Here is a 16,400-nt window from a genome sequence, read left to right as displayed (position 1 = left end):
CTAACACTGTAATTGGTACCTTTCCAGAACCCCATAGCCTTTAAAAAACAGCTGCTCTATCTTGCTTGCACTGAGTCTGTTTTTCCCCATCAAATCCTGTAAAACTTTGAGAATGTATATAACAACATTCATGTATTATAATTCTACCTACAATCACATTTACTACACTCAACATAAGAATAGGTAGTGATATATATATATATAAAGTGCTTCAGGATTGTGGGGAAAGAGATAGGATTATATTGCTCTAAGAGCTTTAATCATAGTAGCAGTCTGAAAAACTAAAATTTGGGAGATAACTTTTGTCAAGCTATAACACATAGATAGCTCCAACCAAAAAATTTTAATGCAATAATTTCTTAAAACAAATATCTATTCAATTCTCAGCAAAATAAAAACATGTACTCTACTTTTTACTTGACACCCATGCCTTTTCTCAAAACTATGACATCCCCATTCAGGTAGGCAGAGGGAAGTGACAGAATGTTACAGAATGATGTATGCATCATTTGTGCAGTAATACCATGACATGTGTAACATCATTGCGATTTCTGTCAGATGCCCATACTTGACTATTTCTGTATTTTTTAATTAACAATCCCTGCAGTCAAGTCTATGTTTTTAAGGAACAATTTACTATGCACTGACATTTAACATAAAATGTTCAAGGGTTTTAAATTATGTAACTCTGACATTTTTAGTTATTATGTATTCATTATCTTGTCTGTTGCTCCTGTCTTTTTAAAAACTGAAATGAGACATTAATGCAATACTTCTTATGATTAAGTCTCCTAGCAACATTGAGCTACCTGTAGTCAGCTCAAGAGGAGAAAAAACATTAGACAGAAATGCTTCTATGTATTCAATGTTTCCAGAAGTTTAATTTATGGCTATTTATGTGCTCTGTTAAGCCCTATGGCTTATATAACTGGAATTTATATTAATGAGTCCATAAATTGCATTTAGAGAAGTGCCATAAGCAGTTTATTATTATGCAACACAGCATGAAATTAAAGGAAAACTCTTTTAATATATGACTAAGGATGTTAACATTAGGCACAGAATCATAGATTTGGAAGAGATCTTTTAAGTCATTGAATCCAATCCTCTGCTTGATGTAGGATCCAAATTAAAGCACCCTTGATCCTTCCTTGAATAGTAGGTAACACATCTTTTTCAAATTAGTGAACTATGCAAGCAAAAAAATACATTAGTAAAGAAACAACATATAACAAACTAAACACAGAGGAGAAAACAAACGAAGGAAAAAGGAACCCATGTAATAGCAATATGAAATTAATTCAATATTTAAACCTATTATTAAATCTAGATTTTATGGAAACATATTGTACTATTTCCATTTTAAAGACATTGCAAAAATTGCTAAAGAGCACATGTATTGAATCTAAACATTGTGTAAATTTCTTTTCACCTAAATAAAATAATTTACTTTGCTAAGCCTTAGACTTAAGAATGCTAATGTTTTTCCTAAAATGTCAAACTTCAAATTTTAGGGGCATAATTCAATATCACATTTACATCTCTAATTACTATATTTTCCCCAAAGATATTAATGTTTATTGTAATTTGAAACCAAAATGTATCTATAATTCATCATGAATGAAATCATGTGAATTAAATAATCTTCAAGTTTCTTCCTATACAAAGCGTAGGCAGCAAGTCTTGACCATCAGTACAGTATTTGAAGAGTGACATCATATCCACCCTGTTCACTCATCTTATAGGGGATTAAACATTCCCAGTTTCTTATATATCTTGCCACATGCCCAACTTCTTCAACTTTTCCTGTTTTTTTTCTTTAACATGCATAAATAACAAGCAATATAGTAAGGGCAGTTCTTGAGTTACAATAGCTTCTTCAGCAGCTGTTCAAAATCGCAATGATGCTGAACAAGGGGGACTTACAACAGATCCTCAAAATTGCAGTCACATATACAAACACAGTAATATTGAGATACGAGTGCTTGGCAACCAACTTGCAATTACAATGGTTGCAGTGTCCCACAGTCAAATGATTGCCATTTGTGACCTTCCATGTTGATTTTTCAGACAAAATCAATGGGGAAGCTAGCAGGAGGTTGCAAGTCGCTCCCTCCATTATTTTGCCCATCCCCTGCCTGCCTATGTTCCATAGAACTTGCTGCCAGCCTGTGTTCTATAGTGCCTGTTTGCAGCACCCATCTGCCTATATTCCATAAGAACTTGCCACGGAACTTGTCCACCTTCCTCTGCTCTATAGTTATCTGCTCACAGCATTTGCCTACTTTTTTTTAAAAACAAAATTTTATTGGTTTTTTTTAAAAATAGTCAAGGAAAGGGGTGATGGATAAAGTTACAAATTTTGACAGTTACATTATGCAGGAAATGGTCCTCTCCCCCATTCTCATAACTTTCATTTATCAACACATTAGATTATTACTACTTAATAGTATTTTGTCAGCATATAAACTTTTATCTTCAAATAATTTCAATCATTTTATATCAGATTTTCTAGTTCATTTTTGTGATCTGAGTATTCTAGATGTTGCCTCTTCTCCCCCCTCCAGCAGAGCTCCGGCACCTCCCGTGTCCTGTATGTCCGGTGTAGTATCATCAGGTTTATCTAGGAGGACTTTATTTTTTTCCATGAAAGCCTCAGCCTCCATAGTTGTGTTAATTCTAACTCTCGTGTCCTTAGATTATTTATTATTTTATTTCTTAGATTTTTAGACCGCCCCCTCTCCCCAAAAGGGACTCGGTCCTCCCAGAATATTAGCATACCTTCTGGCAAAAGCCATCTAAACCACACTCCTTTCTGGTATAATTTCTTCGCTAACTGCGAATAATTTTTTCTTTTCTCTCTAACTTTCTTTGGGATCTGTTTCAGAATGGCTATTTCTCTATCCTTATATTTTAATACTTGCCCCCTTTGTGCACTCAGAATCTCGTCTCTTGTGGTCTTTCTGAGAAATTTGATGTGTACCTCCCTTGGAACATTGTGTGTTCTGGCATATGCTGAGTTTACTCTATAAACCAGGTCCATGTCCCACCCCATCTGTTGCCTGTCTTTTTTAGTATATTCAGCCAATAAATTTGTCATAATATCCCTCAGATCTTCATCATCAGCCTCAATTACATTTTGAAATCTAAGGAAAAAAGACATCCGTTCAAATTCTGTTTTTATCTGGTGGTTCTCAAGTTCTTGAATTCCTTTCTGCACCCCCTTCACCTCTCTCCTCATCTCAGCCATCCCCTCCTCCAAAAGTTCCAGTCTCCGTGAATTTTGGATCGCTCGGTCTTGGTTCTCTCTGAGCTGCTCATTCATTCAGGCCTTTATGGAAAAAAACAAACTACTCCTAGAAAAACCTGAGGATCCTCCACCAGATACACAGGACACGGGAGGGGCCGGAGCTTTGTCGGCGGGGGGAGATGGGGCAACATTGAGAAAGCTCAGATCACAAAAATGAGTAAGAAAATCCACCTGACATAAACTGTTCGAAATTATTAACTGAACTTACATGCTGACTATATGTTATTATGTTACTACCTAATAATGAGTTATGTGCAAATGTATACTATGAGTATGGAGGGGGGGCGCACCTGCCGCACACTGCAGTTGCCAAAATTTGTAACCTATCCCCTACCTTTTCCCTTTGTAAAATATTAAAAAAACCAATAAAACTTTGTTTAAAAAAAAAAGAGTTGTTGAAACATCTGTTGAAAGTCCACCTCAGGGGGTTTAGGCTGGAACAAAGAAGTTGGTGTCTGTTGTCCGCTGGGGCTGGACGTCGAAGATGCCGGGGCGGAGCCAGCAAAACCCGGTTTCCCCGGTGGTGGTCTTTTAGGTGGCATTGTGATAAACAAAGCTCAGAGATGACAATGTCAGTACAGAGAAGAAACAATTGCGAAGGTGGATAGCCAAGAGCGATCGCGAGGCAGGGAGTCTATGCAGAAAGGGACCTTTTCTCAGTTCTAACTCCGGGCAATAAAGCAATAAAATCCTTTGTTCCAAGTCCAGGGTAAAATGTAACACAAGATTTCTCTGAGTGTCACGGAGACAAAGACAAAATGCCAGCAACTTCTGTGGATGGAGTCAAATTTCAAAGTACATAAAGACAACGGAAGTGTGCCATCTTGCCCTGCCAGCTCCGGGATCAGAAGACAACAAGCCAAAAGTTTTCAAAGTTCAAAGAAAACAGATCATCACCTCATTTCACAATTGCAGTAGAAGAAATCTGTTGTTTGCTATGAGGGTGATTCCATTCCAGAGCTCCCCCCCCTCCTCTAGGGGCAGAGAGCAAAACAGTTTAAAGCCGCTTGTCCAAGGGGGGGGAATCCCCCTCCCTCCAATCACACTTCCCAGGAACAGGTTGAAAGTTTTTCTAAAAGGCTGACAGTCTTTTGTTTTCCTTCACTCATAAAGGGGAACGGGGGGGGGGGAAATCTCCATCTCACCGCACTGCAACTGCGTCCTTCAAATCTTGAGTTTTCTTCCAGCTGCCTCAACGTGAAGACGCCGCGGCGCCTCCCCTCTTGCCTCCCGGTGCCTAGGGCGATGCGGGGAGCCCCCCCTGGCCGCCACCGACACAGGGGGTCCCCCGCTACACTGCCCCTTCGGCAGGAGCACCTCCAGGGCGTCCTGTGCCCCCCCGATCAAAGGGGAGCCCACCAGGAGTGCGCGGGCCGAGCAAAGCTTGCCCGTCGCGTACCGCAGCCAGAACCGGAAGTCCACAGCATTTGCCTACTTGACTGTAGTTATCACCTGCTGATCTGCTTGCTTGGGACTCCCACCCCTTCCCAAACTGTGGTCATGTGAGGTTTTCCTTACATCGTCCTGAGGCTTTGATGGCAACTGAAACTGGTGGGATTCTGGCAAGCAGTGAGCAATGTGATTCCCTGATGTTGTATTTTACATTGCTTAGCAACAGAAATTCTAGTCCTAAATGCCATCATAACTCAACAATTATCCTTAAAGAGTGTGGTGTTATTAAGCTTAGAATACAAACCTCTATAACAAATAATTTAGTGCAGATTGCAGCTCTTTATCAACACTACATTCAGCTTTAAATGTGTGATTTAAACCTTATCTTTATTAATATTAATAATTATAATTAATAATGAAATGATTATTATATTTATTAATATAAGCAATTTAGAAACTATAGTTAATATTGGTAATTATTCCCGTTTAGCTATAACATTTTTTATTTTGATTTCTTTGACTCAGTGTTGATTCCTAGTGACTATCTGGACAAATCCCTGCTGTTTATTTTGGCATTATTTCAGAAGTGGTTTGTGATTGCTTCCTTCCCAGGGCTGAGAGAGAGTGAGTTACCCAAAATTATCCAGATTAATTTGTGTCTAAATTAAGATTAGAGCTCAGTCTTCCAGGTTCTAGCTAGATGCCTTAACTACTCTTTATTCTTTAAAGGTTTAAGATGCTTAAATTATCATGATATTCATAACTTCTCATTTGTACAAATAAAACTGCATCAAAATAATAACACATATTGTGTCTTATAATAATGCAATAAAACAAAATGTAAAACTTAAAAAAAGATGTTAGGGCTTTCATGCTGTAGTTATTGGTCTTCCAAGAGTTCGTCAAAGTTATAGGTCTCTTCTCAAATAGAAGGACAGAAAATATACAGATAAGAAAATGAAAATTATAGATGCAGCAGAGAGAAATGTTTGAACTACATGGAATTTAAATTACCATATGGAGGACTGAATCAAGCCAGCTTCATATAATACATACATTAATTAATTAGCTGCCTGACTCTCATATAACTGAGCAGCTAAACTAAGAATCAAAATATATAAAAAGACACATATAAATAAAAGCCTGGTAAAAGGAAGTAAACCAAGTCAGATCAAAACCAAGCCAGCGAAAGAAGAAATCCTAATTAATCAAGCCATTGAGCTTTCTGCAAAAGAAAGTGAAACGTTTTAGTAATTTAGTAATGCATCTTTTAAAGCCAGCGTAAAAATGGTAAAATAATACGCAGCGAGGCCAAGTGAGAGCAGTGCTTCAGGAAAGCAGGTTTGAAGCACGATTAAAGACATCGTCACTTATGTAAGAAATATTTCATTCGCGTTATACCAGGGCGGAAGAGATTTGGTTATTTTTCATTTCCGGAGCTCTGGAAAGAAACAACAACAGTTCGTTATTATTATTGTTATAATCGCGGCGCTCATGATTCTCTCTCTCTCACACACATACACACACACCTCCGCTCAGGATGGTGTTGAAACGAAAAGCACCGCTATTCAACTCGCTTTAAACCCTCTTAAGAAATGGAGGCGTGCCTGAAGAGCCCCCTCGAGAGACTGAGCTCGCTAAACTCCCTCGAGCTCTTGCACCACAGCGCCTTCCTCTGCCCGCCTCGCGACCCTCTACGGCTCGGGCTGGCGCCTCAGCAACCAAAGCGCTGCGTGGAGGGCATAAGGCGGGAACGGTCGCGAGCCGCTCCACCTCCCCGCCCCCTGTTGGAATAACGGTCTCCCTCGCCCGTGGCGGCGGCGATAGCGAAACAAGTGGGACCGACCGCCTGGCGGAGGACACGGTGAGCCCTTTTCCATCTTTGAGTGGGATACTGCCTGGAAAGAAGCAGCGCGGTTTCACAGACGGGGATTGCGAAGAAATGAAGACGAGAGGCGGCGGCGGCGGCGGAGATAGATAGTTGCTCAGGTCGTGCATTTGGCATGCGGAGTAAGAAATGGGAGCTTTGTGCAGAAGTATTACCACCTGTTGAACTCTTAGTTATTTTGCAGTTGTTTGAAAACCGAGGAAATGAAAATTAGGACGGGGGTGGGAGAGTAAAACTGCTAATTTTAATATGACTTGAAGAGAGAGCTAGAGTTTAATGTGATTTTAAAAGTGCATGTGTTATAAAATACATGTGTGTACATATATGGACAAATTCATGGGTTCAGTATACCTTCACCCTTCCAGATTAGTATTTTTATGCTGTACTGCTAAAAAAAAGTCCAACTAAATGATGAAATTGTGCGGAAAAAGATTTCATTTAGAACTTTTAGCTCAGGTTAAAGGGAATATAGATAAAATTGGTTCCTTTTATTCAAACATAGTTCCTCTAAAGTTCATGTGACTTTTAGCTCAGGTTAAAGGGAATATAGGTAGAATTGGTTCCTTTTATTCAAACATAGTTCCTCTAAATTTCATGTGACCATTTAGGTAAGCAGCACATGAGCCCATCATTACATGTTACGATCATGTCTTTAATGCTGTCTATCATCTATCTATCTATCTATCTATCTATCTATCTATCTATCTATCTATCTATCTATCTATCTATCTATCTATCTATCTATCATCTATCTATCTATCTATCTATTATCTATCTATCTATCTATCTATCTATCTATCTATCTATCTATCTATCTATCTATCTATCTATCTATCTATCTATCTTCTATTTAAATTTTACTCTGTCTTTATTGCAACACAGATATATAATATTCCTTTCTCCTCCTATTTTTCCCACAACAATCCTGTATGGTAGGTTGGGCTGAAAAAGAGTGACTGGCCAAAAGTCACCCATTTGGCTTTCATGTATAAAGCGGTACTAGAATTCAGTCTCCTGGTTTCTAGGCCAGCACTTTAACTACCATGAAACTAGTTTCGGAGCTAAGATTTTTTATTTGATGGATTCATTTAATTTTACGGAACTAACCAAATCAAGCTTTACCGTGGTACAAAACTGTGGACATTGAATCCATTTTTTTTCTTTTTATGATCCTGTAATCCCTTGCTTTGGGGTAGGGTCTAGGCGACTGAATGGAGTTGGACATTGTATCCACATGAAGCTGACAAATCACACATTCAAATCTGCCTGCATACCCTGAATCACCACAATCACAGATTTAGCAGTTTAGACATGTCTAGACCAGTGATGGCAAACCTTTTTTGGCTCATGTGCCAAAAGCGGGGAGAGCGCAGGGGTGTTGTGCATGGGCGGGCCACACCCATAATGCTATGTGCATGACCCAGCGTGCATTGAAGGCGCTGCACACATGTGCGCATGACCAGCATACTCCACCCTGCTTTTGGCGTGCTTTTTTCGCCATCCTCAGGCTCCAGAGGCTTTCTAGGAGCCTGGGCAGGGCAAAAACACTTCTGGAAGGCCCTCCAGAAGCCAGAAATGGATCCTTCTCAAACTTCTGGTGGGCCTGTTGGGGCCGTTTTTTACCCTCCCCAGCCTCTGGAGGCTTTCCTGAAGCCTGAGGAGGGCAAAAACAGCCCCCCTGGCCCTCCAGAAGGGTGAAAAATCAGCTGGCCGGTGGGCTAGCGTGCCACCAAATATGGCTCCGTTTGCCATCTTTTGCACACATGCCATAGGTTCGTCATCATAGGTATAGGCTTTTATTTTATCTGCACAATTTATATTCTTGAGTGTTATCTATTGCTGAGATTATTTCTGTAGTGTACTGTCTCTTTTCAGCAACTAGAATGGGTAGACAGCAGTTATTGGATGTCATTTTGACATATATTTTTAACATTGTTACTATAATTCCAAAACAGCCGTAGAAATTGAACATGGAGTAAATAGAGGTTAAAAAAGCTTCTTGTTAAGATACAAAATATGTTTTCCTTTTCCTTGTTTTCTTATTTCAATAAAGTAAGGGAAGTAGAATTTTGTTGGTTCTACTATGTAGGAAATTTAGGATCAGAAGAAAATATATCTGATTTCACAATATAAATAGAAATCTATCTTTTTAAAAAAGTGTCTTATTTAAAAAAATCTGGTGTCTTTTTTTTTAATAAAAAATTCTGAGAAATGAAAGCTGTTCTTTATTTTTTGTTAATTTTCTCAACATTAGAATAAAACTTACCAGCTCATGATGGATGAGAAAACAAGACTTAAACAAAAACCTCTGATTTCCCGTCTTGAACATGGACCAAAAGAAACCAAAATACCACATATGGAGAAAGGAAAATTTGTCAAGCCTGAACAAACTTCTAGCTCTGAAGAAAATGAAAACCTACTAGTGAGAACTTTAAAATTTGAGAATTTATACTGAGAAGCTTGTTTTTAAACTTTAGTACATACAATTAATGGTCTTATTGAAAGCTTCATAACTTTGATAAATATAATTCTGATATGAATTATATGATAAATATATGTTCTGCTAGTAAGTATATATACAATGGCATTAGGAGTAGTGAGACACTAGTAGTCATAGTAGTCAATGAATTTTATTTGCTTTGTAAATTTCATTCTAATGTCTTACTATAGTTATCTTTTATCTTAAATTAATTTTATTACTAATCTTTGTAGAGAAAATGGATTTGGTTTCAGTTATTAGATTGTACAATACATAACGTACTGGATATAATGTGGTTTCTAAAAGTAATCTGAAAAATCTGTTTGGCTCCAAATGCAGACTTTTGTTTTAGTTAGACATATCGTAGGAAAACTGATCTTGATTTAAAGATTTCTGGTATTTAGAAAAAAAAAAGTTCTGTGATTGCTTAATAGAACATAAAGACTACAATATACTGAGAATCACTATTGGATTTTAAAAAATAAATATTTGGTGTTTTCTATTACAAAATATTTTAAATTGTAGTAATTAAATATTTTCTGATGTTTCTTATTTTTACATAATTTGTTTGAACATGCTTGCTCAAAATCTGGGCATTGGAATCTGCAGCTTGTGCTCCATATATATGCCCTCAGCACGCTAAAATTGTGCTGCAAAATTTAATAATAAAATGGCTGATTTCTGGGGCACAGGTTTTTTTATTATAATAATACTAGTCGGTTGGATACCTATGCTTCGCTCCGGAACTATGTGATTGGGCTTGATAAATTGACAGTTAAAACTTGAACATTAATGAGTAGTTACAATCAGCCTCCCTCTCCCCTTCTCTCCCTCAGGCTTGGCCCACAGAAGCTTCTCCTTTCATATCCCCCTTCTCTCCCTCAGGCTGGCCCCATTGATCCTCTCCTATCCCTTTTCTTCCTCAGGCTAGCCCCACAGAGGCCTCTTCTATCTTATCCCCTTCTTTCCCTCAGGCTGGCCCCAAAGAAGCCTCTCTTATGTTATCCCTATCTCTCCCTTTCAGGTGGGGAGGGGGAGTAGAATGTCTAAACTCCCAGCCCACAGGGCGGATGAGTCACGTGCAGGCCATGCCCACACACCCAAGTGGCAGTTGGAACAGTTCTTTTCAGGTGGGGAGGGGGAGTAGAATGTCTAGCTCCTTAGCATCTGTGTTAATAATAATGTAAGAAATCTAATGATCTGATGGTCATTTTGAAAAATCCTTTCTTAGCAAGCACCTAGAAGTCAAGAGGAACATACATGCCAAATTTCAAGTTTGTAGGTTTTGCAGTTCGGGAGATTTCATGATGATGCATGAGTGGTATTTTGTTTATATATATATAGATTTCAGTCTAATATACCATTGAGGGGGGAAAGTATGCATTAAATTTAGTGTGTAATCATATAATAGATATTTTATGCATTTGCATTAATTTTACCTCATTAATGATGCAAAATTGATGCAAATAATACTGATTGATTGTGTGCCATCAAGTCTCCCCAGACTGCTTTGAAGACAAGCAGTTTGGATTGCTGTTTGTGACATGTGAAGTATATATTTTTTCTATTGTATTTGAAGTCCATTGAATGGAAGACTGAAGGAGTAAGATTTTATTCCCTGATTTTGGAGATTGGTTGTAAGGGGAGTGAAAGCAATTTGCTTCCAAGGAAGTTGTTCTTTTTCTATTTGTATACTTAGTACAACTCCTCCAAATACACTGAAAATCAGTACACCCTCTTGTGATTTGAAGAAGGCTGGAAGGTACAACTGCAGCCTCCAGACCTCAAATGTTGTTTATCACTGCTATAATCTAATATGGATGCAAGCCAAACATACTGGAATTGACCTAATCACTTCCAAAGTATTCCAGTTCTAACATAATACATTCTTACTTGGTTTTCTCTGCCAGGAATTCCCTGGCAACATTGCTTCTGATCTTCGCACAGCAGTTTACAGGAGGACAGATACTAAAAGAAAGCACAAAATAAAAACAGAAGAAAAAATGGGTTTTGAATATACGTAAGTGAATTTTATATTATGCCTATATTTAGTAAAGAATAAATGCATAGGCTGAAATCCAATGTTTTCTACTGATGTACCAGGATGGAATAACAAAGACTGGATACTTTCTTTCTCTCTCCTTTTAGGGGAGAAGGTGATTTGAGAAGTTGATGACTTCAAAAATTTTATTGGCTGAGTAAAAGTCAAATGATACAAGATTTTTACCCATGGCATTAGATACCACTTTAAATATATGAATATAATTAATGCATGTCTGGTTTAGTGTCCCTCAGTTAGGGTGAATAGATTACAATAAACATGCTCATAATGGCCATTGTGGGAATTGGTTTAACACATTTGGCACTGGATTGGGAAAAACTGCTTCAGTACGTTGGATTCTTTCATGTAAATGACAGATTATAGGAATCTGGGTTACCTACATAGAAATATTATTAAATTTCAGCATATTATCAGTTCCCACAATTGTATGATTTCCAATGCTGCTCAGCCTTAGGAGGGAAGATTTCTGATTATCTGAATCATTTGAAAAGACAGCTAGTAGCAACATCCATAGCAGACGTGTGAGTCTTAAAAAGGCATTGCTGATTTAGCAATTTAAAAGAGGTGCTTTGAATGAGCCTTTTAAAAACCTCTTTTGAAGGAGTTACATAGTTCTTACTGCTGGGCATGGCAGGAAGCAGGCAGTCTGGGAGTGAATTGTTAAACTATGAACAAATTGGTTATACGGCATTTTTAGTTAAGAAAGCTTTGTCTGGAATTTAGTCTTCTATGTAATTCTTGTCTGACATGTTTTCTCTTCCTCCTTCCCCCCCTATCTTTCGACCCAGTTTCTCTTTTTTTTGGCTTTGGCAGGAGGAGGATTAAACAAGACAAGTCTAAACAGTGAATTGTTCATTTATCATACTCTAGTAACTACTTCTAGGTTTAGTTTATATTTCTATTGCATTAATTGCATTAATTATTTTTATAGCTGATATTCTCAAGTTAGATCAACTCTGTTTAAAAATCACTTTACATAAATTCACTTATACTATGCATAAAGGGAGATACTGCTTAAGAGAAATACCTGCATTTATCTCAGTCAGAAATTGGCAACCTTATAGTAGTCAAGGCAAGGGATAGAACAGTTAGAAGTCTACAACATGAGTAAAGTCACATTGGACATGTGGACCCGAGTGGGTTTTGGAGTCAGTTTGGTGGATTTTCTTTTTTCATTTTACTGTTTTTCAAGCCTACATTCTATTTTTTTAATCTATATCCAACCACAGAATGGCAGGAAACTATGCAGTCATGACCAGAAACATTTCTGAGAGACAGAAAGAGGACTCAAGGGGTATAGGTTGCCCTGTTCTCAATTTTAGTAATATTTGCATAAAATTCAAAGCTAGCTCAGAAAATTGCTTAAGTCAAATATTTATTTATCAGTCTAACATGGATGTAGAGAGACAGATTCAATTTCAGCATGAAATTTTAAGCAGCAGTGATATCCATAGCAAACTACAGAGACCAAAATTATGATCTGTCTAATGATATAATTATTATGTACTTTTCACAGGCTGTGGAATACAAATGCATAAGTCAATTTATTGGTGAGATAGTCAGTGTAATAAATAAAATTAAAAAAATTGCAGCATTTTTGTAATTGTATCATCATGCACATCTTGTTATTTCACTTACCATGTATATAGTACCCATAAGAGGAAATCTAATTCTTTTCTTCTTAATCATTCTTCCTTGTAAGCAGCAGTGTCTACAAGGAAGAGAGGATTAAAAAAATTAAGATTGCAGGCATGGCCATGTGATTAAAGTTCACCCCTTCTATATTTGTATCAGTTTTGAATCACTCAAATCAGAGTGTAAATGGATGTGGAACCTTTTGGGATCGATGAAAGGTCTGCATTGCAAACAAGAGATAGTTGGTGCCACATCCCTCCCACTCTGTTGAGTGAGGGATGTTCAGTTTTAACATAGATTATCTCTTTGACTCTTCTTTCAAATTAGTGGCCCTCTGTCAAGAATGTGAACTTTTATGTCTTCAAAAGAGTGACCCTAGTTGTTCAAATGCAAGTGGAGTGCTGAATTCTGCCCTGATGTGTTTGTTCTGTGTTATGCATGCATTTGTGAAGTGGTTGTTTTGTTTGTCCTGTTTATAATGCAGTCCTTTCAACAGTCCCAAGAAGGTTCCATACCCATTTACACTCTGGGGTGATTTGGAGGATACAGATAAAACCTCAAATGGCCTCAACAACTCTCTAACAACTAACAACCAGATTATTGCAAAGAATATAAATATTTGTGATAATGGTGAATATCTGTAACTTTGTTCTCCAAGCCTATGGTTGGTTTCTGAATGTTTTGTTACTAGGCTAGGTAATATCTTTGGTACAATTTAGGGACTGTCAGTGTTAGTGGTCTTTTGCTTATAAGGGCTTCAGGTGTGGGTCACATCAGATAAAGGTCTTGCAATGGGTATTGTGATGAGGTCATGTCAGGTGAGGGTCATTGGGTGGTGAAGTACTGGTTGGGGAGATTGCGTGAGTTAGTTGAGGATTGGTGCTGTCACTGGTTGGTTGTATGGTTAAATTGAATTCTCAGGTTCATAGCTGGTTGTAGGTTGATGTGTTTGTGGATGGAATTGCTTGTGGAGTGCCAGGCTTTGATAAACTCGTACGTGTGGTGGGTAGTGGCGTGGTCGATGACTCTTGTATTGCTCCAGTCAAATTGGTGCTGTTCAGTGTCAATGTGGGTAGAGACTAGGGATTTGGGATTGTGGTGATTGACTGCCAGCTGATGTTCATGGATTCTGGTTTTCAATTGACGTGATGTTTGTCCCATGTAGACTTGGTTGCAATTACAGTTACAGTTGATTTTGTAAATTAAATTGTTTCTTTTACCCTTCTATATTTTGTCTTTGGTTCTGGATAATTCCTGATGGGATGACCAATTCCATCAATGGACACATTGACCTACAAGCAGCCTATGAACTCCTGAGGATTCAAAACAACTGCACAACCAACCAGTGACAGCACTGACCCTCAACTAACCCACGTAACCCTCCCAACCAGCACTTCAATTACCAGTGACCTTTGCCTGCCATGGCCTAACCATTACAAGACCCTCACCTGATATGACCCACACTTGACCTGTCACAAGACCAAACACAAGATCCATCCCAAGACCCTCACCTGACATGATTTACCCATCCCAAGACCCTCACCTGACATGACCCACACCTGACCCATCACAAGACCTTCACCTGATGTGACCCTCCCATCACAAGACCTACTGACCACATGAAGCCCTTATAAACAGAAAAACACTGACACTGACATTCTCTAAATTCCGTTGAAGATGTTCCCTTGCCTGGTAATGAAACGTTTGGAAACCAGCCCACAAGCTCAGAGAATGAACCCTTGTTCTCAATATAAATATTTTCATTCCCACCATCCAATTAGAACTAAAATCATATTGGATAGATAAGGGAGGATAGAGAAGGGTTTCTTCCACCAATTTGCATACATTCATACATAATAAACAAATTTCAAATTCACATGTTACATTATTGATAAAGCATAGATTAATCTAAATGTTTTATTTCTTTTCATTTTTAGTTTCTCAAGAATACATAAGGACAGAGCAAAATTAATTGTTGATCAACATGCTGAAATGATACAAGGGCCTCAAACCACGAGTTTGGAAGATTTGAGTTTGGAAAAAATGAGCACAGAAAAACTTTCTATAATTTCTTCTCATGAAAAATCTGATTATATTGTTAGTGATATTTCTGTTGAAAATGAAGGAAAGTATAACAGATTATTTAGTCTGGGTGGCAAAGCAAACCATTCTTAAATGACTAACTTAAAGAGGCTTATGGCCTCTTAAGAACTAAGAAAATTATGATGGCATAAATCTACTGTACATAGAGTACAATCTATATCCTTATATACATTAATTATACTCTTTAAAATTCAATTATGTAAACACCTATGATGTTAGAAATAAGGAATTATAAAGAAAATGGCTCTGTCTCTTTGTTAAGGTATTTATTTATTCTTGACCAAAAATATTATTTGAATATAATTCCATTTTTGTAGACTGTCCATACCCTACCAATGCAGTATGTAAATAATGTAGATATTATTATATTGCATTGTATACTAATATGTTACTTCTCACTGTCCAAAACAATAGCAATTTTCTGTTATAACCCACACTTTCAGTTCTGCCAAATTTTAAAATGACTGTGTAAGGGGCATAAATTATAGGAGTACCATGTATGGGCTGCAAACTCAAGGTTATTAGTAAAAAGCAGCAGAGACAGACGATGTCCTGCCATCTTATTTCCTTTCTAATTATAACTAATAATAATCATATTAAATCAAAATTCTCTATCCCTGAGATTGGCAATTAACCAAAAATACTTATTCCATTCAGTGCAGTATTCTAAACAAAATTAATAATTTTCCATAGTGTAGGCTTTTGCTTTAATGCAAATAAAAAGACTAAAGTGAAGTAGCTCCTTCATGCCAATTAGACTTTATTCATTCATTCATCCTGAACAAATCTAGCTTTCCACTAGATGGTAGTGAAATGATATAGAAAACTCAAACATGCAGTTAGTAATATAAAGTTGAGCAACAGGTTTGATTGCTGTACCAGTTATTTTGCTGCCCTTCCAGCATCTGGAAAGATGAGTTTTTTAAAGATAAGCATAGTCCCACTCCTGCCTCATTAGTAGACAACTCTAATTATCTTGATGCAGGACACAAGTTATTTAGGAGAAATGACTTCCACAAGTACGTCCTTATTCCACTTGTTGTTGTTTTAAAGTCTGGTATTCTGTTTCTTTATCCTTTGGCTATCAACCTGTTGCTTGTGATTTTATTTATTTATTTAAAGGATATGGTCATCCATCTCAACATTATTATTAAGAATTAATTAATTAAAATAAATGTATTAATTGCCCAAATAAATGTAATTGTGTAACAACTATTTAAAATACAATATCACAAAATAAAATGCAAATTTGCAGCTGAGATAAAAACTACCACCACTATCAATGGATTTCTGCCATTTCTGATGACAGGCATTGTGGTCATGAAAGGCCTAGAGCAGAGGTGTCAAACTCGATTTCATTGAGGGCTGCACCAGGGTTGTATTTGATCTTGGGGGGCCAGGGTGGGTGTCACTTGTGTCGGGGAATGCCTGTGGTGGCCCAAGTTCTCTGCCAAGCGCTCTGCCAGTGAAAACGTGCTCCCAAGCTCGAGTTTGGCTGCAACAGCCTCCTGTAAACTTCTGCCAGTGAAAA

At 37.6% G+C, this 16,400-nt stretch overlaps 1 protein-coding gene across 1 annotated transcript; it reads left to right on the top strand.

Moving 5' to 3' along the window:
• The first annotated feature begins 6,295 nt into the window (after positions 1-6,295).
• On the top strand, positions 6,296-16,042 carry LOC309387903 (uncharacterized protein). Its single transcript, XM_081944828.1, has 4 exons — positions 6,296-6,566; positions 8,845-9,012; positions 10,980-11,089; positions 14,704-16,042. The coding sequence occupies exons 2-4, from the start codon at positions 8,863-8,865 to the stop codon at positions 14,939-14,941; spliced, it is 498 nt and encodes a 165-aa protein (XP_081800954.1). The 5' UTR covers positions 6,296-6,566; positions 8,845-8,862; the 3' UTR covers positions 14,942-16,042.
• The last annotated feature ends 358 nt before the right edge of the window (positions 16,043-16,400 follow it).

This window comes from Natrix helvetica (genome assembly GCF_964273705.1).
Source record: "Natrix helvetica genome assembly, chromosome: 2".
NCBI classification, from domain to species: domain Eukaryota; kingdom Metazoa; phylum Chordata; class Lepidosauria; order Squamata; family Natricidae; genus Natrix; species Natrix helvetica.
Note: the sequence above shows the minus strand (reverse complement) of the source record. Positions and strands in the feature narration are given on the sequence as shown.